A 25,291-nucleotide genomic window follows, 5' to 3' on the forward strand; every position below is an offset into this window, starting at 1 on the left:
TAAATACAAATTGTTTTCCAGTTGATCCCATTTTTTTTTTTCAGTGTTCCTCTGTCCCCACTCACTATCACTGCTTTAGAGACAGGCCTGCTTATTTCCTGGATGAATATGAGAAAAATAGAGGGTTCTGCTCTTTCTGCCTGTAGCTCTGTGTAAACTATACCGGGCTTAGCTCACAGGATCCAGAGAAATCCTGGTTGGTGCCCCAAACAGATATTAGCAGAAGCAAAGTATTCCTTGCTTTACTCAGAGAAGCAATAACTTGCCAAAATGTACAAATTAAGCAAGAGCAACTAACTGGCAAGCACTCTTAATAGAATAATGGCAGAGTACAATGGCAAACCAGGGACTCCTTATTGCATTTAGAGCTGTGATTTAATTTGAGCTCTCCCTTTAGTTTCAGTAATGATGTTTCTAGTGTTTTTCATTTGCCCTCTCTGGCTAGTCAGGGACACAGAGCAGTTTGCAAACAGACTTGTAAACTGACCATGATATTGCTCTACTGACTTGGCTAAGTTCTACAGGATTACCATAGCTCCATCTCTGACTGGATGCCATGTGATCCCAGCAGTTTATTAAAGTGGGGACAGTTTATTGAAGTATTTACAGAAGTGTATACTAGGCTCTGAACTAAGAAGGGACAGTGAAGCACAGAAAGATGGGCAACAGTGGGGAGCTGTTACATGCTTAGGCTGAAGAGGTGAGAGAAAGGACCAGAACCAGAACCCAGCAAGAGCTGGGTGGCCCAACAGAACTTATGAACCATGCGGAAGATCACAACCACTACCCAGCCACAGCCCAGCAGGGAAGAACCCAGGTGACAGCCTTCTCTTTCCTTCCAGACTCAGATCTTCTGTCTGTGCCTCCCATTGGCCAAGCCTGACCATAATGAGAGGATAAGGGTGATGCTGCTTGTACAGACCACCCTCCCTGGGCACAAAGCAGGGTAGAGAAGGTGGAGAGTGGGTCTCCAGGAGCCAAAGGAGAATTCACCAACACAGAGAGGTGCTTTAACACTCTAGAAAACACTCATTCAAGAATTTATTCTTAGATTACTACTTTCCTAGATATTCTGACTTTGATTCATTTTAGTTAAATTACTTAACTCTGTAAGCCCTTCTGTGTTGCATGGATGTAGGTTTCAATCATAGGTGTGCCATCTACCAACCAAGTTACCTGTAACAAGTCCCTTAAATTCTTCAAGCCCCCAAGTCTCCCATTAGAAAGGTTTCTAAATAGCTGAAGGGTTAAATGGAATCATAAATGACCTGCATTGATACACATGCGTCTGACAAATAACAATAGCTGCTAGCATCTCTTGTTGAGTCCTCGTGATTGAAAACTTTCTGAATGTTCTTTATATGTATTAAAGGCACTTACTATATACCTATAAGCTTCGCCTATGGCAGGTGCTTAATAAATGCTTGTTGGATTTGAATTCTGAATGGTTGTGCAGCGCTGAATCAGCTGCTTTGGGCCCCACACACTCCCCACATCTAGGGTAGTGTGTGACAAAAGTTAGTGGCACAGAACCCAGATGGAGCTTCCAGTGAAGGCCCAAAGAAGGAAGGCTCAAAGGATAGTGTCAGACAACTAACACTGGAGAATCAAGACACTCAAATATTCCCTCAGAAAGAAAAGGACCTTATGGAGTTTAGAACTGGGTTGTATGCTGGGGAGGGAAATAGTATTGTTAGAAAGGAGGTCAAGAAATCCTGTTCTGGAGAGTTTAGTTTAGTGAACCCCGTATGCACAGAGCAGACAAAGTCTTGAAATGACTGCCTAGCCAACTGCTCCCGCAGCTCTCAATTACCTTGGGTAGAAACCTCAGAGACCCTTGAGACAGCCTCATCCCCACGCTGGTACCCAGGGACCTGTCCTTAGGTAGGAGTTTGCAAAACCTCAGATGAGCCCAGGTTATAGTGTTAGCTACAAACCTAGGCTGTGCTTGCACCTCTAACTCTGTGTCCTGGTCCTCATGCCTAAGCTTTTCCATCAAGCTCAAGAAGCAGCCCCGTTTCCCAAAGCAAAACTGCAGAGGATCATAGCTTCACCAGGCAACTTGAGACCACACAAGACTGGCCAATAAGAGGCTGAGTGACCTGTCTTTGCCATGATGACTTTAGGTTGGGGGAGTATCCTGACTGTTTGTGTCCCAGCAGGCATTTGATGCAGGACAGAAGAAGACTTTCTTATCAGCAGAATACTTGAATGAACCTTTCCGAGCCCAAAGGGCAATGAGTGTGGTCAGCATCATGACCTCTGTCCTTGAAGGTAAGTACCACTCATTGGAACATCCACTGTGCTACAATGAGTCTGCATTTGAGCAGCAGAGGAGATGCCCCAAATCTGAGTCAAAGATGCCACACATCTGTGTCCTGGGATCCTAAATATTGCTCCTTTTTATGCCCCTGGTTCCAGTTACCTTTATCACTGTGTTTTTTTGAAAATGGATAATTTTTTCAAAAACAATAGAATCCCATAGGTTTATAATGCCCTCGTTTCATATGTATTCACAAAACTAAATTTGAGAAAGAGATCTGGCAGGCACCAGAAAATTTCAAGCTACCTCAGGTATGCAAGAAATTTTACAGTCCTTAATTTTCAAATACAGCAAAATTATCCTGTCATTTTTCATGGTTGTAACTTTTATGGTTTAACTTAGTTTTTGTCTCAAGCTCCCTTTATGCTGAGCATTGAAAGATAATTTAAGTAAATTAATCAGTCAATTTAACTAAATTCTTGTTAACTCAGGATTCCATCAATCAGATGGGAATCCACTTAGCCTCCTCAGGGATGTGTTCCAATTGCTTACACCAAACCAGGAGCTGGAGGAATGGCACTGGTTCATGGCCACCTGACACTCAAGTTCCCAAAGAACACGACTGCATCCTCCTTACCCTGAGTGTAAGACCTGTCTTCCTATCCAGGCTTTATTTTTACCTCAGGGTATGGAAAATATGGCCTTTATCATCTCCAGTTACTTGCCTCCCCTAGACAAATTTAACACATACTGGGGTGAAAGAAGGAGAGGGAGCTTGGATGCTGGTGTGTTTCTGAGAAAGAGCTCTGTGTGCTCCCCTCCCAGTCTTGGGCTGAATCTTAACTGTGGGGGAGGGCATGATGAGACAAAGAAAGAAACAACAACAAAAAGATGTTGGAGGGATTTGAAAGTAGAACCAATCCATGCCTTACTTTCTAGGTGAAATGAGAGTTGGCAAGTCTTAGGAAAAGACCCACATACCCAGTATAGCACAGAAATTGTACAGTAAAGCAAGCAGATAGCCTACCTGGGTAGAGAAGGCCTGGAGCAGACCCACAGAGTGCCCTGTGGCCCGCATGGCAGGAGAGTAGCTGGATAATGACCTTGCCCCCATTAAGGGCTGGAGAAGGAGGAAAGTGAGAGGCAAAGAGGGACTAGCCATCTCTGTGGCTCTCCCACCAGAGACCACATGGGAACTACGATGATTTGAGTAAAATACACTTGGCAATGACCAAGGACAAGCTCAACACTCCACTGTTGGTGAACCCTGAGCCCTCCAAAACTCAGACACAACTTCAGATAGTGAAGTAGTAACAGACATTGAATTAACTAAAACAAGATCCTCAAGTTGGGGACCTGCAGTATATATTGAACTCAATTATGGGGGCGGGGGACCATTAAGTTATATTTGTTGCATATGTGATTTTGCATTTTGTAAAATGTGTGCACATTTCAGTAACAACAGTGTGCACACATTCTCTCATTATTTTTCCTCATTGATAATTATTTAAAAATAGCTTTTCATTGTAGTAGTGTCTGTATGTCTAACATTTTTCATGGCTGTATAGAACATAACCATGCTATTGCGCCTGTGATTTTTCTCTTGACCAGGTGGGTTGCTTGGATTCTTTTATCTTTTTGCTCTTAGCCATCAAACAGTTAATGTTAAATACAAACAGCTTGCTTTTTCATTTATTCCCCAGAACTATCAAGCTTCCTCCTCCTCTTTTTTTTCTTCATTTATTAACTCTTCTACAGGCATTTGTTGAGCACCTGCTATATGCCTGGCTTTATTCTGGTGCAGGAAATTCAGTGGTGAACAAGAGAGAAGCCTGCACACTTGAAATCTACATTCCAGGGGCCAGGGTATACAGTTAATAAACACAAATAGATATTCATGTAGTGATAAGAAGTAGGAGAAAAATAAAGTAGGGAAGGAGGGTAGAGGACTACAGAGGGGCTATTTCAGATAAGGTGGATGCAGAAGGCCATTCTCCCTAAAGATACCAGGAATCTGAATGAAATTAGGGATTCAGAACCGAGGGGAGAGTTCCAGACAGATGAATGGCAAATGCAATGAATTTTGCAGGAATAAGACAAGAATTAACAAAATGAGTGTTCTAAACACATCCCAACTAAGGTAAGAACAGAAGAGGTCTCAGAATTGATGAGAAGCAACAGAGGATAATAGTTAAGAATACAGACCCTGGGATGCCTGGGTGGCTTAGCAGTTGGGCGCCTGCCTTCGGCTCAGGTCGTGATCCTGGGATCCGGGATCGAGTCCCGCATTGAGCTCCCTGCGAGGAGCCTGCTTCTCTCTCTGTCTATGTCTCTGCCTCTCTCTCTCAGTCTGTGTCTCTCATGAGTAAATAAATAAATCTTTAAAAAAATACAGACCCTGGAGCTAAGACTGCCTGGGTTTGTATCCTGACTTTGCCACTTAGGTTAAGCTGTGCAACTTTGGAGCTCCATTAACTGTTCTGTGCTTCAATTGTCTCACCTGTAAAATAGTGAAAATGTACTTATCTTGTAATGTTTTTTGAGGATTGAGTTAGCATAAGTAAAGTGCTTAGATCCACCACTAGCACTTAGTAAATATTCAGCAGATGTTGGCTATTCTTATTTATTCAGTTGTAAATGAGGGCAGATATATGTCTGTTTTGCTCACAGTTAGATTTCCAGTACCTAGAAGTGCAGTACTTGGCATACGGTAAGGATTCAACAAACAATTGTTGAATAAATGGTGAATGAGAATGATACACAAAGGTGACCTTTGAGGATGATGCTAATTACAATGACCTGAACTGATAAACAAGAAGAAAATAAAGAATGATCAGATATCCTGAAGTAAGACAGACTTCCTCTTAAGGAACATGCTGTGAGGATAGAGTAGGAAAACCAGGACACACACTGACATTTTTAAGAGAACCTGGGTAAAGACAACTTTAAATTAAGGCAAAGAGGTCAAAATTGTTTGAACATAGGACAGATGACCTGTGATCTTCTCTGGTCAGACAGCAATACCTACAACACTCACAGAATACATTAAGAATGATTGGCACCGTCCGAGTTGTGATGAGATTTACAGAGGCCACCTCTTTGGGAGTGATTGTGCCTGAGAAAGTTTGGCCCCAGCCAATAAGAACTTGGCAATTCACTAAGCTCACAGTAATTCACTACGCTTGGCACACAAGACTTGACAGTTGTCCAGACCAGAAGACCAGAAGCAGAGCACAGCAGTGAGCATAACCCAGTCTCTGCCCTCATGCTGAGTGGGAGACAGGGACGTGGAACAAGTTATTACCAGGGTGTCTTGAAGGAGAAGTTCAGGATGCTAAAGGAAATATGGTAAGTTTAGTCTGGAGTTGGGGAAGTATTCCAAGCAGAAAGGACAACAAAATCTCTGAAGCAGAGTAGAGCATTATACTTGAAGAAATTAAAAAGCCTGATGTGGCGGGAACATAGCAAGGAAGACAGGGGCTCATAATAAGGCTGGGGAGATGGACTAGGGCCAAACCTACAGAATTTCCTATACCAAATTAAGGATTTTGGACTTCATCCTAAAAGCAATGATGTGCCATTAAAGGATTGGAGGCAGGGGAGCTACATTTGCATTTTGTAAAGGTTACTCTGAATACGTGTAGAGAATGGAATTAAGAGGGGAAGAGTGTTGGCAAGGAAACCGGTTGGGAGGAAACCAGCTGAGAGATAGCTGTACCTGGACTCTGGGTGGTGGCAGTGGTAGTGATGGGAAATGGGAGGATTAAGAGCTAAGATTCAGGACTTGGTGATTCACATGGTTCTGGCATAAGCAACTGAAGGGATCCGTGCAAAAATTCATAAAAAGAATATTTTATGGGGGTTTACTGGGGAAAGATGAGAGGAAAGATCATGAGTTAAGTCTGGGACATAGTGGATTTCAGGTGCCTTTGGGACATCCAGGTAAGGATTTCCAGTAGGACATCAGATTTGGAATAAATGAGTCTAGAACTTAGAAGATGAGGGTAACCTAGAAATACATATCTGAAAGTTGTTTGAATGTAGATGATAATTTTGGGAAGGTACAAGTGGATAAGATGACATAGAGGGGAAGAATAAGAAGAGAAGACCTGGGACAGAGTTCTAAAGAAACTATGTTTAGTGATTGAGCAGAAGAGATAGAGCCCACAGAGGAAGCTGAGAAGGAATGCCCAGAAACAGAAGAAGACCCAGAAGAATACAACACAGACCCAGGAGTCTGAATTCCTTCAGGAAGAATAAAGTCAAACGAGGCTATGCTGTAGAAAAATCAAATAAGATCAAGTCCGAAAAGAGACCAGGGGCTTTAGTCACACGGATATCTTTGGTGATCCAAGAAGAGAGGATTGGTGGAGTAGGAGAGGAGGTTGAAGAATGGGAGTTGCAGTGGGAGGAGGAGATACTGTATATAGACCACTTTTTCAGAAGTTTGCCTGTGAAGGGAAGGAGATGGCAAATGTCACCAGGGTGTAAGTAGCATTGCTTATTTATTTTCTTGTATGGAGTTTTTAAAAAGCATATTTACATGCTAATGGGAAGGATCTGTGAGAATGGGAAGGACTGAAGATAAAGTAAGAGAGAAAACATTCGATAGATTCCTGAAGTGGCAGGAGAGGATGCACAAGTGGAGACTGTCAATAGGAAGAAGGACATCTCTTTAATTTAGGAGAAGAAAAGGAAGAAAGTTCTTTCTGGATTAGTTTTCTGCACCCAATTCTCTTAAACTCTGTATCCCCCCAGACAATCAAGATCAGCAATGATAAGGCTGTTTATAAGGCTGAGTCTTGCCCTGCCCTACCTCACAGACAGGCGCTTCCTGTCATAATGGGGCATCTACAAAATTTCTTATGCAACACTGCTACCGGTGCCTTTTAGTGCCAAAATAGGTCTATGGAAGCGCCTGTTTTTGTTTCAACTAGAGATCATTGATTTTCCCCCAAGGTGTGCCAACTGCTTTAGAAAACTATGCTTTGCCAATCTACATATCTGTCATTTCAAGTGTCCTTTCAGAGAATTCTCCTGCATCTTGACTGACCCATGTTGTATTTGATAGCCTTGGCACATAACTTATGAGTTTTACAATGTTTCATCAAAAATAGGGTTTGCATTTCTATTTCTCAGTTTTGATGCCTTTAGTGGTTTTTGGAAGTAGAGGGGCAGCACATTCTTTTTTTATTATTTGGAAAGACTTTTTTTCAGTTTTCAAGATATAATTGACAAAACCTTAAGATATTTAAAGTATACGTTGTGATGATTTGATACATGTGTACACTGTGAAAGGATTTGCCTATTTAGGTAATGAACACATCTGTCACACCTCACATGTTCATTATTTTTTCTTTTTTAAGATTCCACAAAGAAGTGATACCATATAGGATCAGTTTTTATCTTGCACCATATGATTTATTTCATTTGGCATAATGCTCTAAAGTTTGAGGGCAAACACCAAGATTTCCTTCTTTTACATGGCTGAATAATATTCCTGTGTGGTGGGGAGGGTGTGGGTATGGGTGGTGTGGGTATGGGTGGGTGAGTATGTCTCACATCTCCTTTATCCATTCATCTATTGATGGACTCTTACATTATTTCCATATCTTGGCTATTATGAAAAGAGCTGCAATAAACACGAAGAGTGCAGATGTCTCTTTGAGGTAGTGATTTCATTTCCTTTGGATATATACCCAGATGTAGAATTGCTAGATCACATGATAGTTCTATTTTTAATGTTCTGAGGAATCTCCTACTGCTTTCCACAGTGGCTGCATCAATTTGAATCCCCACTAGCAGTGCGCGGGATTCCCTTTTCTCCACATTCTTGCCAACACATTATCTCTTGTCTTTTTTATGATAGCCATTCTAACAGGTGTGAGGTGATATCTCATTGTCTTTTTTAAAGATTTTTAAAAATTTATTTATGAGAGAGAGAGAGGCAGAGACACAGGCAGAGGGAGAAGCAGGCTCCATGCAGGGAGCCCGATGTGGGACTCGATCCCAGGTCTCTAGGACCAGGCTCTGGGCCAAAGGCAGGCGCTAAACCGCTGAGCCACCCAGGGATCCCCTCATTGTCTTTTCAATTGCATTTCCCTGATGATTTGTGATGTGAGCACCTTTTCAGGTACCTGTTGGCCATTTGTATGTTTTCTTTGGAAAAATGTCTATTCAATTCCTCTGTGCATTTAAAAATCAGATTATTTGGGGGTTTTTTGCTACTGATTTATAGGAGTTATTTATATATTTTGGATACTAACTCTTTTTTAAAATTTATTTATTCATAGAGACACACAGAGAGAGAGAGAGAGAGACAGAGACAGAGACAGAGACACAGGCAGAGGGAGAAGCGGGCTCCATGCAGGGAGCTCGATGTGGGACCCAATCCCGGGTCTCCAGGATCACGCCCCGGGCCGCAGGCAGCACTAAACCGCTGCGCCACTGGGGCTGCCCCTAACTCTTTATAAGATAGATGGTTTGCAAATATTTTCTCTCATTCAGTAAGTTGCCTTTTCTTTTGTGTTGATGGTTTCCTTTGCTGTACAGAAGCTTTTTTTGTTTGATGTCATCCCATGTGTTTACTTTTGCTTTAGTTGACTTTGCTTTTGGTATCAAACCCAAAAAATCTTTGCCAAGAATTTGCACTTCTTTTTTTTTTTTTAAGATTTTTAAAATTTATTCATGAGAGAGGCAGAGACATAGGCAGAGGGAGGAGCAGACTCCCTGCAGAAAGCCCAATGTGCGACTCTGTCCCTGGACCCCCCACCCCCATCATGCCGGAGCCAAAGGCAGATGCTCAACTGTTGAGCCACCCAGACGTCCCAAGAATTTGCATTTCTATTTCTCAGTCTCCTTAATGCTTTTGTTGATTACTGGAAGTAGAAAGAGCAGCACATCCATTATTTTAAATAAAATCTCTTTACCAAAATTTTATTTAGAATATTTTTGTTTGAATAAGAAATATGTTATACGAGACTTAAAAGATATTAAAGGGCCTATAAAAAAGGGAAATATTTTTCTGTCTGTCCAACTCTCCTCTCCAGAAACAATGTCCAAACCAATTGTTTTGTGTTTCCTCCCAAACATATTCCATTATGTTCAATCAAAAATATATAGTCTTTCTTCTCCCTTGCAAATGATAGCATATCACATATGCTATTCTGTGCCATAATTTTTCAATGAATATATTTTGAAAATAATTCCACATAAGTACCCTTACACTTTCCAATAACTGTTAGTATTATATTGTATAGATGTACCATAATTTAGTTAGCCATTCCCTTCTTGATGGGAAGTAAATTCTGTGGTTACTACATCACTTTCTACATGTACTATAGGTTAAATGCCTCAAAGTGAAATTGCTTTGTTAATTCACTTAGGCATTTTTAGTTTTGAACAATAATGGACGCTCTGCATAAATGTATCAACTTTCATCCACCCAAGCAATGGATGATACTGGCTTTCAACCCATACTCTACTGAACACAAATACCAAACTGTCTTATCTTTCCAAATCTGATCCATGAAATAATATCTTAGTATTAACATACCTTCATTTTGCACTTCTCTTATTTTGAGTATTATTGGACATTAAAAAAATATTTATAAACCATTTGAATTTTCTTTTTAGAAACTGTCTAATCATTTCTCTATTGGTTTGGTCTTTTCTCATTGGTTTTTAAGAGTTCTTACATATTAATGAAATGAACATTTTATCTATAACATGAGCTACAATTATTTTTCTCGTTTTTTTAACTTTATTTGACAAAATATTTTAAATATTTTAAAAGCTTACAACGATGATAAATCATTACTACAGCATGACAGTGAAAATAAACAGTCTGATTTATGGAAGAGAAACACTTGTTTTACACAGCTAAATTTGACTACACATAATTTTTTAAATTTACCTATGGGAAAATAAAACAGCAAAATTTGGGAGCATATATTTATTTCTATAAATTCCTTTCTTTTGAAAAAATATAGAGAGTAAAAAATTCAAATACTACGAATGCATGTACAATGAAAATTGTGTCTCTCTCCCAGTAAAGATCCTTGCTACTCCCCAGTATCCCAGTGAACTCTCTCAGTTTCTCTTGTATCTTGCATGCAATATTCTATGCATTTACCCACACACACACACACACTCTCTCTCTGTCTTTATATATATATATATATATATATATATATATATATAGCTTTTTTTACATCTCCATAGATAAATATGCCTCATCTTTTCTTCATAATGGACTTTATCAGTTGTTTCTATTATTATTATTATTATTATTATTATTATTAACAATGGATATTATCATTCCTTGCCAAATGGGCTGGTATACCTGCAGAGTGCATATCTTATAGGGGAATTTATAGATAGACCTAAAGCTATATAGTTGCCTTCTGTTGAGATGGCCCCAGTTGCACATCCACATGGAGATTTAATGGAAGCAACTAGAGATGAGCCTGGTGCTTATTTTTTTTTAATAAATTAATTTTTTATTGGTGTTCAATTTACCAACATACAGAATAACACAAGCCTGGTGCTTAAGGAAAAGATCAGAAACTCGACATATAATCTGGAGGAATCTGGAGGAGATAGCATAGTGATGGTTTTCTAAGGCTGTGGAGCTCAGTGAGATTGCCTAGAGAGAGAAAAAAAGAAATGTCAAGGAGAGAATGCTTGAGATCTCCAACATTCAGAGACAGGAGCAGGAGAAACAGGAACTGAAATTGAAAAAAAAAAGCAGTCACTGATATGGGAGAAGAAACAAGAAATGGTGATGTCCTGGAAACTACACAAGGGATTTCAAGGAGAACATTATAAATTCCGTCAAATGCTGTGAGAGGCAGAGTAAGGAGATGACTAGAAATTGATAACTTGAATGTAGAAGAGGTAAAAGCCTGGTTCCAGGGGTCAGGAAGGGAACAGGAATTGTGAAAGTAGAGAAAGTGAAGTGTAGAAGAAAACTCTTACAGGAATTTTGCTGTTGAGGGGACAGTAGATGAAGGATAACTTAGATTCCAGGGAGATCTTTTGAAAAGTGGAGATACACTTAAAGTATGTTTACTTGCTGATGGGAATAGTCCAGAGGGGAGAGAAAAGGGATAACACAGGCTTTGAGAAGGTGCACAGGTAGGAGTAGAGTGAGTTCATGTGCTGGGCAGGGTGCAAAATATGAGGATTAACTTGTAGATTCCTTGGACACTCACTGAAAGGAAGAAAACAAGTTATTTTGTGAGTGATTCTATATTCTGAGAGAAATCAAAGGGAGTTGGTCAGCAGAGAGTGAATTGATGGGGGGAGGTTGGAGGAGAGAGGGGAAGTTGAGAAATGCTAGTCTGGAAGACTGAAGGAATGGATTGAAATGGAGAAACATGGCAGGATTTCTGGATCGTGACAAGCTGGGACTCATGAATCCCTAGTGGGACTAGTCAGTCTGGTTTTATAGTTTTTCTAACCATGTTTACCTGATCGGATGTAGGTGCAGAGGAGTCTGCATGTTCAGGGGAAGGAGGGAGGGAAGAAGGGCAAGGAAACTAAGGGTGTCCACAAGGAGGTATATAGAGGGGTAGTAATGAAATCTAAGTCAGGTAAATTGAAAACTAAGGACATGACATAGGTGATGGGCGATTAAAAAGTGTAGGGTCCATGCTTTGGAGGGCTGAATATGGACAGAGATTGGACTGCACTTGCTGGGCTGAAGGAGTTCAAAAGATAGGAAATGGGTCATCAGAGCAGGGTGCTGGGGTGGAGACTGCAAGAGGTATTAATACTGACAGAATCTAGGGTATGGCCAGGGGATGGAGTCTGAGAGGATGCATGGCTGACAGCTGTCATCAACCACACCTGTGATACAGAACTCGAGGAGTCTGAACGGAGATGCCCACCCTGCTTGACCAGCTTCGCTCAGAAGTATCTGATCTGGGAGTGCTGCCCCACATGGGTGAAGCTCAAGACGGTTCTCTTTGGCATTGTGACGGACCCCTTTGCGGAGCTCACTATCACCTTGTGCATTGTGGTAAACACAGTCTTCATGGCCATGGAGCACCACGGCATGAGCTCTGCCTTTGAAGCCATGCTCCAGATAGGCAACATTGTGAGTGCACTGGCAGCCTTCACCCAGCTGTCATGGTGGGGGGCTTTGGGTGGGATGGCAGTGTTCCCTCATTCTTTGGAGTGTTGATCCAGCTAGCTGAGAGCAGAAAGGCAATGCTGGAGATGTGTGGGCACTGAGGGAAGGAAGTCAAGTCTAGAGAGCCAGGCTGAGCTGGTGGGAATTGCTTTGGGACAACCCAACACAAGGAAATGGACCTAGAGAGTCCTGACTGAAGAGAGGGGAGGGAAAATTGCTTCTTCTTTACAGAACTTAGGTCAGGCTCTTGAATTTTCTGGATCTCAGCTGCCTCTACCTTGAAATTAGGATAAATGTCACTTTCCCATCTAAATATGGCCTTTGGACTTGCAGAATTTCCTCCTAGTTTTATTGCTTTTATGACTGCAAAATACAACGGTGGTGGTTTTTCAATGATGTCATTTAATGGCAGACAGAGTGGGGGGAGGAGCAGGGAAGGCAGTGGGAGAGAGAGAACATGGAAATGTGGTTGCTTTGTAACAAAAGCACCAGAAAGTCAGAACTTTTCTTTTGTATCTGGTTTGGACAGGATGCTACTTTAAGTTGTTCTCCATTATTTCTTTTAGTATTATTTGCTTCTAACAAGAAAAAATCCACACTGGACTTTGCTATATGGTAAGCAAAAGCTAGCAAGGTCAGGATCCTGCCTTCATGTCCACTGCAGTATCCACCCCACTAGAGGTGGCCTATTTGGTCTGCCAGGATCTTCCAGCTCTTCCAACTCCTCAGAGGCTACAGATTTACATAGAAGGAGGGGTCTCAGGAAAAATGTGACTACTCTTCCCCAGAAACCTCCACTTCCCCCAGAACCTAGGGATGTGAAAAGGACTCCAGCAGGTTCTGGGATACTGTGGAACCAGTGTGCCTTATGTTTTAGCAGCACCTGGGCTGAGAGGCCACATTTTACTTAAAATTGGTATGAAGAAGGGAAGTGGAAAGAGAAAGAAGAGCCTATTCCCAAGAAGTCAGCATAGACCACAGAGGGTCTAATGGAAGACACATCTGAGCCCATACTCTCATTTTACACCTGGAGAAGTTGAGACAAGAAAGAAAAAAAGACCTTTACCACTGGGACAGAGAGCATAGTGCCATGTTTTAAAAAGAAAACAAGGAAGGCAGAGTTTGGTGCTCTGTGAGTGTTATCTCTATGACACAACAATGCTATGAAAGGGGACAGGCACTGAGAACTCACAGCCCCAAAGGGGGCAGGCATTGAGACTAAGAGAGATTAAGCACCCTGCCCAAAATGGCACAGCCCGTGACAACAGACCCAGTTGACCTCAGCCGTACCCCACCACACCGCACTTGTCTACAAATGGCACTGTGTACATGTTCTTTGAATCATACAGTTGTAGTCTGTGGCATTAGGCAGATCACTTAAACTTCCAGCTTTTCCCTCTGTGTAAAGGGGATGCAATCCCTGTTTCCCAGGCTGGTGAGAGACTTTGCTAAGAGCAAATGAGAGAATAGCACCCAGCCCTTCTTCCTTACTTGACTCCTTTCCCTAATACCTTTCCGGTGACCTGAGTCTGGGCTTGACCTCTCTTGGTGACAGAATCCCATCCTGTTTAAGACAACTAATGACACTCAGAGCTAAAAGAATCTTAGGGACAATTTATTACTGTTGTTCTAGCTTAACAGCTATTATTTACTAATGAGATACTATTGGCCAGGACCTTTGCTGAGAGCCGTGTATGCATGATCTCATTTTATGCCCATTATACAGATGAGGAAACTGGCTTGTGTGTGCTTTCACAAGCTCTGATATGGCTGAGTTGGATTTTTATTTAATTCTGTGTTGCCCCACAATCCAAGGTTTTAAACAACCATATCAGATTAACTTCTCATTTAGGTAATTATGTAATAATTATTATCCTAATGATTATCCATCTCTACCACCATTCATATGAAAACACTGAAGCATGGGTTCTAATGCATATCTCCTGAGCACTGGTCCCCAGGTTTCTCTATGCTGCCACACTGAGTGTTCCCATCCCCAGTCCTTCAAGAGCCCACAGAGTATACAGAAACTGAATAAAAGCAAAGCAAAATGATTTGTTATTTTATTTTTAAACTAGACATTTCCCTGTTGCCCTATTTTCATCACCCCCTCACCCCACAGACCCTGCTGAGATGGATCCTTGTTTCCAACCACAGGTCTTTACTGTGTTTTTTACTGCTGAAATGGTCTTCAAAATCATTGCCTTCGACCCCTACTATTACTTCCAGAAGAGATGGAACATCTTTGACTGCATCATTGTCACTGTGAGCCTGATAGAGCTGGGTGCGGCCAGGAAGGGGAGCCTGTCAGTGCTGCGGACCTTCCGCTTGGTAATGTTCTTTCTTGGCGACTTGGGGAGACTCCCTCCACATTTAAGGAGCCATAACCCTGGGAACAGATACCGTCCTTTGGGGACCTCAGCAGCCAGCAAGTTCTTCCTCTCTTGTCCCTGTGTGGAGGAGGCAGGGCATGGCTCCAGGGAGCTGGAGACTTGGTCCTTTCTACTTACTTAAATTTGGGGCATGCCTTCTCATCTCCAGGCCTTGGCCCTCTCTCGTCTGCACCCTCCTGTTCTCTTATCAAATAACAATATAACAATGATAACAATATTAACAGCTACTGTTTTTTGAGCACTGACAATGTATCAGGCACAGCGCTAACCCCTTGATACAACAAGCATGGCTTGTTAGCATGGGCTAATTACCATCCTCAGTATTCTCTCACTGTTAACTAGGGCTCAGTGTCCAGCTTTGGAGAGAGAGGACAGAGTGAAGGAGAGAATGCTTAGCAATCTCACCGAGTCCACTTCTAGGCCAGAAAGTCTGTTTGGAGCCCTAGTGTGGGAGCCAGCAAAGTAGCACTGAGCTGCCTGACTTGATTTCCTTGCAGTGGGGTGGCAAACTCAAAGGCCTTCAAGAATCAAGCAGGTGATGGCATAAAACTGGCCAAGCAAGAGATCTTGGCATTGGATTTATGTCCCATGTAAACACGTAGGCAGACCCAACACAGAGCATGACTCCAGGGAGGGGCATTTACATAGGAGTCAGCATGATATGCCTATTGATTGTCACAGTTTGCAACTTTTCATGAGAAACAAGAAATCCAGATTTTAATATGGGCTACTAGTCTAATTTTTTAAAGGCATTCTAAAGACCAAATGAAGTATGTCCTGGGACACATTTGTGTCATGTACCACCAGTTAGTGACACCTGTCTCATTGTCCTATGGAGAGAAGGGCACAGTGGGCCTATAGGGCCTTTGCCTATAACCTGGAAACTTGAGAAGAGAGGAATTAAAACACTTTTTTAGTGTTTCTGAAGGACAGGTTTTTAGAAGGACATTTCAATAAGGACAGATTTCTCTGTATATCTAGAAAATGATGTGAAGAGACAGGCGCCTAAGTTAGTGGTCAGTGTGGGACACCCATACACAAACATTGAGGGAGCAAGATTCCATACTCCTTATGCCCTGTGAGGGCCTGAAGTTAGTTTCCTACTAAAATATGAACATTTTTGCCACACTTGGGAACAAGCATGGTGTTTTCAAGTCTTCATGCTTTTTTGCCTGTATTCTCAGACAACCACAAATGGGCAGGCTTACTCCATAGCCTGGGCCTACAGAATTTTCCAGACACCTGCCCCTTTGCCCCCACCTTCCTGATCCTGATATGCTGCTCATCTCCCATTCCCTGACCACAGCTACCACCCCCATATTTCCCTGGGGGCTTTGAGTCCTCTTCCTTTACCGTCTCCCAAATTTCTCATTACCTGGGTTAGGTACCATGGTCCATCAGTATCATTACACTCTTAAAACAAACTCAACCACCTTTTGCCTCTAGCCCTTCACATTTTTGTATTTGGCAAAATCCTAGAAAATATTGAAGTTGAAGCCAAATATTCCCTCTGCTGTGCCTACCCCTGAGCTGTGGGCATTACTGCAGAAAATTCACACAGCCCAGATCATCAGTTTCATAGTTTTTATTAATATACTTTATTTCTTGGAACAGTTTTAGATTTTTCAGAAAAATTAAGATGATTCATTCTCATTTCTCCTGGCTCAACCCACATGTCACCTCCTGAGGTGTCTTATCTTATCTCCCCAGCCACATTATCTTAAGGTGGATTCTCCACCTTATCTACTACTCCCATCTACTACTACTATCTACTACTTAAGGTGGATTCTCCCATCAAATTAGCCTGTTTTACACAGTTTACATTTATCCATGAGACAAAACCCAGGGTTTCCTTGTCTGCCATTCTATCCCAAAGCCCAGCACATAGTAGGAACTCAATAAACAGTTGTTGATCGAAAGAAGGAAGGAAAGAAACTAAGGAAGAAATGAAAATGCTGTGTCTTCTTTCTTGCTTTTTGCTCCCTCTCAGAGTAGCATTGCCTCCCTCCCCATCATTTAAATCCTTGCTCCATGCATCCACTGGTCTGTCCTTGTAGCAATACCACATCTTAAATACTGCAATTGCCTTGAGTGTGTCTGTGTCTACAAGGCAAGTCACCCACCTTGTTTTACTTCTTAAAGAATATCTGTATCTCCATATTCATTTTAGAATTGAAGTGCCAAGTTACATCTCCACATACACACAAAAGTGTTGTTCTTTCCTATTGGGACTGCAATAATTTTTACATCAATTGGGGAAGAAATGCAACCTTTACATTATATAGTCTTCTGACCTATGAAAACAACACACTCTTCATTTTTTTAATCTTTCAATAGTTGCATAATCTCTCCCTAAAGCTTTATAACTTTTTCCACAAGGAATTTTCTGCATCTTTTGTTAGATTTATTCCTGGGTATTCCCTAGTTCATTATGCTATTATAAATGAAATCTCTTTTTAAATGTCCTTTTCTGGGTTGTTTTTTTGTTTGTTTGTTTTTGTTTTGTTTTTGTTTTTGTTTTTTGTTTTGCTAACATTTTGCTATTTAGCACTTTTGCATTCAGAAATTCCTTATTAATTCTGATTTATCTATATAATCTTTAAAATTTTTAACACAATCATGTCATATGCAAATAATGAGTTTTATATCTTTTTTTTTAATGCTTATACCATTTGGTTCTTTTTATTACATGATTGTGCTGATTAGATGCCCAGTATACTATTGAAAGGAAGTGTTATTAGCAGACATCCTTGCTGTTTTCCTGATCTCAAAGAGAGTGCTTTCAATATTTCACCAAGCCTAACATTTGCTTTTTTAAAGATAAAAAAGAAACCTTTATCGTTTTAGGAAGTTTCTTTGTTTAGAATATTCGTCATGAATGGATGGTTAATTTTATCAGACAATTGTCCTGCATGTATTAAGATAATCAAATGATTTTTGTCCTTTAATCCATTAAAGTGGTGAATCATATTAATTGATTTTCTACTGTTAAATCAACTTTGCCTTCCTGGGATGAACCTGACTTGGTTGCACTTGGATACACTTTTTTTTATACACTGGAAGATTCAGTTTGCTTAGAATTTGCTTAGAATTTTTGCATCCGTATTGATGAGTAATATTTGGCCTGTAATTCTCCTTCCTACATTGCACTTGACAGGTGTTAGCATCTAGGTATCAAGGTTGTGCTCATTTTCATAAAAAGAGATGAGAAATAGTCCTCTTCCTCTATACCCAGTCTTTGAGTAAGATTGTAACTATTTATTCCTTATAGGGTTGGTAGGATTCACCAATGAGGCCATCTGAGGTCAAGATTTTTCATTACTGACCTAATTTTCTTCCTGGCTGTGGGACTAGTCAGGTTTTCTGTTTCTCAAATTGGTTTTGATAAGTTATAGTTTTCTAAAAATTTCCCTTATCTAAATTTTCAAGTTTTTTGGCATAAAGTAGTGTATGCTATGCCATTATATTTTAAGGGTCTATATCACCTATACTTATGTTACCTTTTTCTTTAAAAATGGTGATTTGCGCTTTCCTTGTCTGTTCTTATTAGCCTTGCCAAAGATTGTCAATTTAATTAGTCTTTTCAAAGAACCAACTTTTAACTCATTGGTCTCCTCTCCTTCATTGATGTTTTGTATTTCATGTAATCCTGCATCTTATCTTAATTACATTCTCCATCCTACATATTTTATGCTTTTCTAACTTCTTAAGATGGAATTTTCAACCTATTTTCCTTTCCAATATATTCATTGAAGGCTTCATTTCCTTCTAAGAACTGCTATAATATGTAGAATTTTCCTTATTGTTTGGTTCTAAATATTTTCTAATTTCAAATTTGATTTCTTCTTTGACTCAAAGGTTAATTAGTAGCACAGTTCTTAATTTCTGGATATCTTTATGCTATCGAGTTCTAACTTAATTGCATTATAGTCAGAGAACATACAAGGCATACTTAATGGTTTGAGATTTATTGGAATTTTCTTTTGGCCCAGCATGTTGAAACTGTTCCTTATTCCCTTGAAAAGGTGTCTTCTGCAGTTGTAGGATACAATACTCTGCATATATCCATCGGCTAGAGAAAGTTCATTGTGTGGTCCAAATATTCTAAATCCCTGCTTATTTTTGTCTGCGTGTTCTAGCAATTACTGAGATGGTAGTGTATAAAAATATCTCCCACTATGATTATGGCATGGTCTGTTTCTCCTTATGGTTCTATCTTGAGACTGTGTTATTAAATGCATACATATTTTAAGTTGTTATATCTTCCCCGTAAAGTGAAACTTTTATCAGTAAGAATTGACCTTCTTTCTCCCTAAAAATGCTTTTTGCCTAAAAAAAAATCTCATCTGCCTCATATCATGTTTTCTTTTGGTATAGAATTTGCATGGTGCATTGTTACCCTTCCTTTTTCTTACAACTTTTGTATATCTTTAGGGTTTTTATATGAGTCTTGTAAATATAGAGTCAGATTTTGGATTCTTATTTTAGTTCTGACAATCCAATATTTGTCTTTTAACCAAAACATTTAGCCGACTTACTTTATTGTGAATACTGATATGTTTGGATTTGTGTCTATCATATTTTGGGTTTTCTATTTGCTTCATCTGTCCTAGTATTTCTGTTCCCTCTTTTCCTCAATTCCTTTTTTTAAAAGATTTTATTTATTTATTTATTTATTTATTTATTTATTTATTTGAGAGAGAGAGCACAAAGGTGGGGGCAATAGAGACAGAGGGAGAGGGAGAAGCAGGCTCCCTGCTGGGTCAATCTCCCCAGAATCATGACCTGAGTCAAAGGCAGACCTATTGAGTCACCCAGGCGCTCCCTCTCTTCCTCAATTCTTCATCTATTTTAGAGTGTTTATTTTCCTCCTTTATTGGTTTGCAAGCCTTTCTATTTTTATTCTTTGAGTGGTTACCTTAGGAATTACTTAATTAAAGTCAAAAGTTAGCTAAAACCTTTACTTTCCAAGACCAATTTTCATTACATTTACCCCTTCCTAACTTACTATTGTACTTAGCATTTAAATTTTATCTGGCTTTTAAAAAGTTATGTGGTTTAATCAATCATAAATAATTCCCAACTTACTATTGTGTTAAATATTTTAATTCTATCTTGTTTAAAAAAAAAAGCTATGTGACTTAATCAATAATAATTCTAGCTGTCGCATAAACAATACCCAAAACTCCATAGCTTAACCCAATCAAAGTTTATTTTTCACTCATATCATAGTCTAATGCAAGCCAGTCAACTTCAGGTGGGACTACTTCAAGAAGTGATGCTGCCACATCCAAAGAAGGATTGCACAGTCTTCAAAGCTTGCCTCCTGCTTGTGGAAACATGGCCAAGGCTTGTTTTTAGTTTTAGTTTTTAGTTTTTAGTTTTTTTATTGGAGTTCAATTTGCCAACATTTAGCATAACACCCAGTGCTCATCCTGCCAAATGCCCCCCTCAGTGCCCATCACCCAGTCAAAGGTTTTTTTTCACTCAGAGCTCATGGTTTCTTTTGTGATGCAAATCCTTCAAAATTTAGGTGGCTTCAGACCTCTCTGTGTCCTACACTCCCATAGTTTTGTCTTTGACAAAGTTCTCAATTCCTCTTTATTTCTTTGCTTTCTCATCCCCGTGCCTTTCTCTCTCAACTGGTGGCTCTCAAATGGTGGCTACAGCATTTAGCAAATCTTTGCTAAGATTTACTTCATTTCATTAAAAATTTAACTGGTCTGCAATACTTTAAGATTTGATCCTATTGCTTAATTGATTCGTATCTAAAGCAGTGTACTTTCCTGAAACTTCAAGGCTCTAAAGTTCTGGATTCTGTTTCCTTTTATTTCTTATTAATCCGCCAAATATTCTCCAAAAGCATCTCTTCTTGCAACAGCTTGACAAATGTAACTGACTACAACCGACCCACAATACTAATTGCAACACAGATCAACACTTTCTGAGCCTTCTTATGTCAGTTTCCTTATTGTCTGTGACATGACCCTAAACCAGTGCCACATATTTGATGGCTTGAAATGGCAATATCTCTTTTCAATGTACCAATTTCTACATTATTCAAGATAAGTACGACTAGGTGCACCTGGGTGGCTCAGTGGTTGAGTGTCTGCCTTCAGCTCAGGTCGAGATCCCGGAGTCCTGGGATCAAGTCCTGCATCAGGCTCCCTACAGGGAGCCTGCTTCTCCCTCTGCCTATGTCTCTGCCTCTCTCCTTATGTCTCTCATGAAGAAATAAATAAAAATCTTAAAAAAAAAGATAAGTATAGTTAGGCTATTGCAACAATCTATATATCTCTGTGTTAACCTAATAGAGGTTTCTGTTTCACAACATATTCATTGCTAGTTGGGAAGCTCTCCTGGAGTGTTGGCTCCAAGGAGTAACTCGGGGATCCAGGATAATGTGATGTCACCATATTCAATGAGTGACCTCTACAGTGGCCATGGGAGGGGATGAGAAAGTGCACTGGTGTTTTATGGCTATGCCTGAAAGTAGCATACACTACTGTCTCCATCGGCATTCCATCAGTCAGAATCCAATAACATGACCTCAACTATTTACAATTAAAAGTGGAAAACAGTCTTCCTTTGTGTCTGAGAGGAGCAGAAGCGAATGCTGACCATATAGCCATTCTCCGCCATGCCCCATGAGACATTATTGTTGTATACACTCAATGCTTGTTTAGATTCACCCTCATGCTTAACACATCCTTGCTCTTTTTACATTCTTGCATGTGATACTTTCCTTCTGCTTGAAGCAGATTTTTTAGAATCTCTTTACCTGGGTGTCTTCTGGCAAGAATCTCTCTCAGTTTCATTTATCTAAAATGTGCCATTCAGTTTGCCGTTGTCTTTAAGAACAACTTCTAACGGATGTAAAGTTCTAGTTAATTGTTATTTTATCCCAGTTCATTGAAGATATTCTACAGTGTTCTAACCTCTATTGCTGCTGATGAGAAGTCAGCTTTCAATTTAACTGTTGTTTCTTTTTCTCTAGATGCTTTTAAAATCTTCTGTCTTTGCTGTTCTGTAATCTCATTAGCATGTGTTTAGGTATGGGTTTATTTATTTTTTTTATTTGTAATGCTTAGGATTCTTTGATTTCTTAAATCCCCAGATTTATGATTTTCTTCAGTTCCAAAAAAGTTCCAAGACATCATATGGGCAAATCTAGCCTCCACATCACTCTTTCTTCTCTTGGACTTTCATTAGACATATATTAAACTCTCCCGCTCTGTTCTCTGTGTTCTTATGACTTTTTGATATATTCCATCTAGGTCTTTCCGGGCTACCTTCTGGATAATTTCTTCTGATATATCTACAATTCATTAATTCTTTCCTAAACTATATCACATCTGATGTGAAACTACTCCATAAGGTTTTTTTTAATGTTGTGTTATATTTTTAATTTCTAAAAGTTCTAGTTATTTTTCAAAACTTATTATTATTTAGTTTCTTGTTCTCTGCATACATTTTTCAGTTTATGTTTTATTTCTTTTTTTTTTTTAAGATTTTATTTTATTTATTTATTCATGAGAGACAAAGTGAGAGAGGCAGAGACACAGGCAGAGGGAGAAGCAGGCTCCATGCAGGGAGCCCGACATGGGATTCGATCCTGGGACTTCGGGATCACGACCTGAGCTGAAGGCAGCACTAAACCGCTGAGCCCTATTTTTTTAACATATTATATCTAATTATACTGTTATCTCTGGCTAATAATTTTATTACCTAAAGAAACTGAATGGCAGTCTCCACATACACATCATGGATCTCATTCCCTCATGATGCCTCATTATTATGTATTTGTTTGCTTTACTGCAACTCTTAGACACTTTTGGGTGGAGGCTGTAGGGTGGTTTTTCAGGGAGTATTTGCATTCACTTCTGCAAGGTACTTTATAGGTCTGCTCTAAATTAAATTCTCAGCTTGAAATAACTCAGTAGTGTGAATTCGAGGTAAAACCTTTTGTGAGGAGCCTTTGGAGGTCCAAATTCTGAGTGTCAGTTCTCCACCCTCCACCCAGACCATTTAGTGTTCCTAGCATTCTTCTGGGCTTATTTCTGGTTTGTCCTTACATGGAAGTTATAGATCTTTGGAATCTAGTCCTAAAAGGAGGAGAAATTCCTGTTAGACCTTCTACCTTAGACAGGCCCTGAGATACATTTCCTGCTTCCCATGCTTCATGAGACCAGTGAAACCCATGCTAGATTCACTTGGTTTTACAAATGTCTTCAGAGAAAAAGCTAGCTTCAATAATCTGTATATCTAAATTCCCATATTTATTTAATTTTTGGCTCAAGAATTTACTTACTTTATTAATAAATCATCAGTGTATCTTGGATTTTATTATCCAGCATTTTTAGTAAGTTTTTGATGGAAAGACAAAACCAAGGGGACCCAGTATGGTCTACCATATTATCCTGTCTATTGATATTTTTCACAAGGCCCACTTCATCACCAAGTGGTAACCTCCCCAGTAGAGGACAGACTTACCTTTAGACTTTCCATTTTTTTCTAAAAGTAAAGCCTCTTAATTCAAGTAAGTTGAAAATAAAGAGAAAAGTTTAACTCTAAGATTCAAAATATTTGGATATATTTCCATACAAATATGTCCATGTTACCAGCTTGGTTTATTTCCTTCCAGTCTTTTCCCCTCTAAATAGAAGTTTTTATATTAATTATGAGATTAACTAGAGAAATGGTTAATTAAATATGAAGTAATATTCAGCAGCACTTAAAAGCAACAATTTATAAGCCTTATGTGATATTATAAAGAATTCCCTTTGATGTAATGCTAAGCTGGGCAAAGTGTAGAGAAAGCAATTGGATGGGAGTGGAGGTGAGATTCTTGGGAATCGTGGGTGCATGTGGGGCTGTTCTCCTGGACCACTCACTCTAGGCACTAGCAAAAGCTAGCCAGCTTATCTGGGGGCTCCACAGTAGGCACTCTATAAATATGTATTGACTGATACCTAAGACTAGGGGCCCCCAAGCCCAGATATCTCTAGAACAGCAAGTGAAGTGATCTTGTTCTCTTGCCTTCTGTAATGACAACAAAAGAATTCATAAAGGACCACTTGATTCATGCCCTCTAATAGCAATTACACACAATTTGCTTGCAGTTTGGCATAAGCTTAATTATGGACAACAAATGGCTACCTAACAGGACTCTTATATTAATTTCTAAGCTCTCCACCCCCACCCCAACTAACTAAGGAAGCAGTGGAAACTTAGATTCAGTTAAGGCAAGAGTCAGCGCTTGGTCCTTTTGCTTATGGCCAGTGAGCATGCCCATATGTCTCTCACTGACCCAAGTCATGCCCCACAAGTCTCTGTGATGTGGCAGGTGGCATCAGGGCCCTACTATAGCCTTTGCCTCTGCACTTGTCCAGAGTTTACTGTGAGCGTGGAAACCTGTAGCAATTATGTTGCTAAGGAAACTTGGCATTCTCCCAAAACCCTCCACAAAACAGCTCCATCTAGTTTCCAATGCTCAGTGTTTGTTTGGGCTTATCTGCTGCCTCTATGTTTAGTCTACAAAACTAGGGTTTTAAGCTCTGTTTCCAGTATGAGGAGAATAATTTCCAGGGTAGGTCTAAGGTGAACATAGACCATTGCACCCCAACACAAAGAGAAGAGGGTATGGAACTTCCTGTATAAGAATATTAAAGCTTCCCTGGGGCTTACTGCTGTGTGGCTGCTAAAACTATTTTTGCACAGTTCTGTTCAGCATTGCATCTTAACCCCTAGGCCAGAGCCAGACTCTTACTAGGTGTTCCCTAAATACCCATGACCACTGAACCCAGACATTTCCTTCTAAAAAATTAGAGAACCACACAAATGTATTTTTTAAATGTTTATACATCTGTATGCATAGCATTTATGCTTTCTTGTGGGACTTCACACATTCATGTTTACAGTGGAGGCTTTTTGGATCTTTGCCTAGTCTTCTTAACTAAGCTATTAATTCCATGAGGGCAGGAGCCCACGTATCTCTCTCTGTACACCCCACGGGCTCACACAGAGCCAGGCACATGTGTGATTGGCAATCAATGACGTGAGTAGTTTGGTTGGTCAACTAAACAAACATGTGAATGCTGGTCCATGAAATCATATACTTGCCATCTCAGAGCTGGTGGGGGCAGCAGATGTTGTCTGTGGCCCCAAGATAAGAAATGCCCTACAATATAGTTCGCCAATACTTCTCAAATACAGTGGGTCTTGAACTACCTGTAGAAAGCTAACTTTTCTTCAGTCAAAAGCGGGCCATCCTCACTTATTTGTAAGCTCCATCATACCCCCCATTGAATAGGCCAACATTTAGAAAGCCTGTAGCTACAGAATAGAATGCATATGGCAAGACCACCATCTCAGTATAAAACTCCTGCCTGCCGCAGTTGCTGAAGCATGTTGATACATAAGGACTATAGAAGGCTGGTCATATTTTTGAGTAACAGATAACTAAAACAAAGGTCTCTAAAAGCAGCTTCCTAGGAC

General features: G+C 40.0%; 1 protein-coding gene across 3 annotated transcripts in view; it reads left to right on the forward strand.

Annotated features, from left to right (window-relative positions):
* SCN10A (sodium voltage-gated channel alpha subunit 10) overlaps positions 1-25,291 on the forward strand; it is an 89,625-nt gene that overhangs the window by 33,884 nt on the left and 30,450 nt on the right. For all 3 annotated transcript variants that reach the window (XM_072793306.1, XM_072793307.1, XM_072793308.1), the window contains 3 exons: positions 2,163-2,274; positions 12,127-12,365; positions 14,559-14,732. In XM_072793306.1, coding sequence (XP_072649407.1) covers positions 2,163-2,274; positions 12,127-12,365; positions 14,559-14,732 — 525 coding nt within the window. The remainder of the gene's footprint in view (positions 1-2,162; positions 2,275-12,126; positions 12,366-14,558; positions 14,733-25,291) is intronic.

Source organism: Canis lupus, chromosome 22 (genome assembly GCF_048164855.1).
Source record: "Canis lupus baileyi chromosome 22, mCanLup2.hap1, whole genome shotgun sequence".
NCBI lineage: Eukaryota > Metazoa > Chordata > Mammalia > Carnivora > Canidae > Canis > Canis lupus.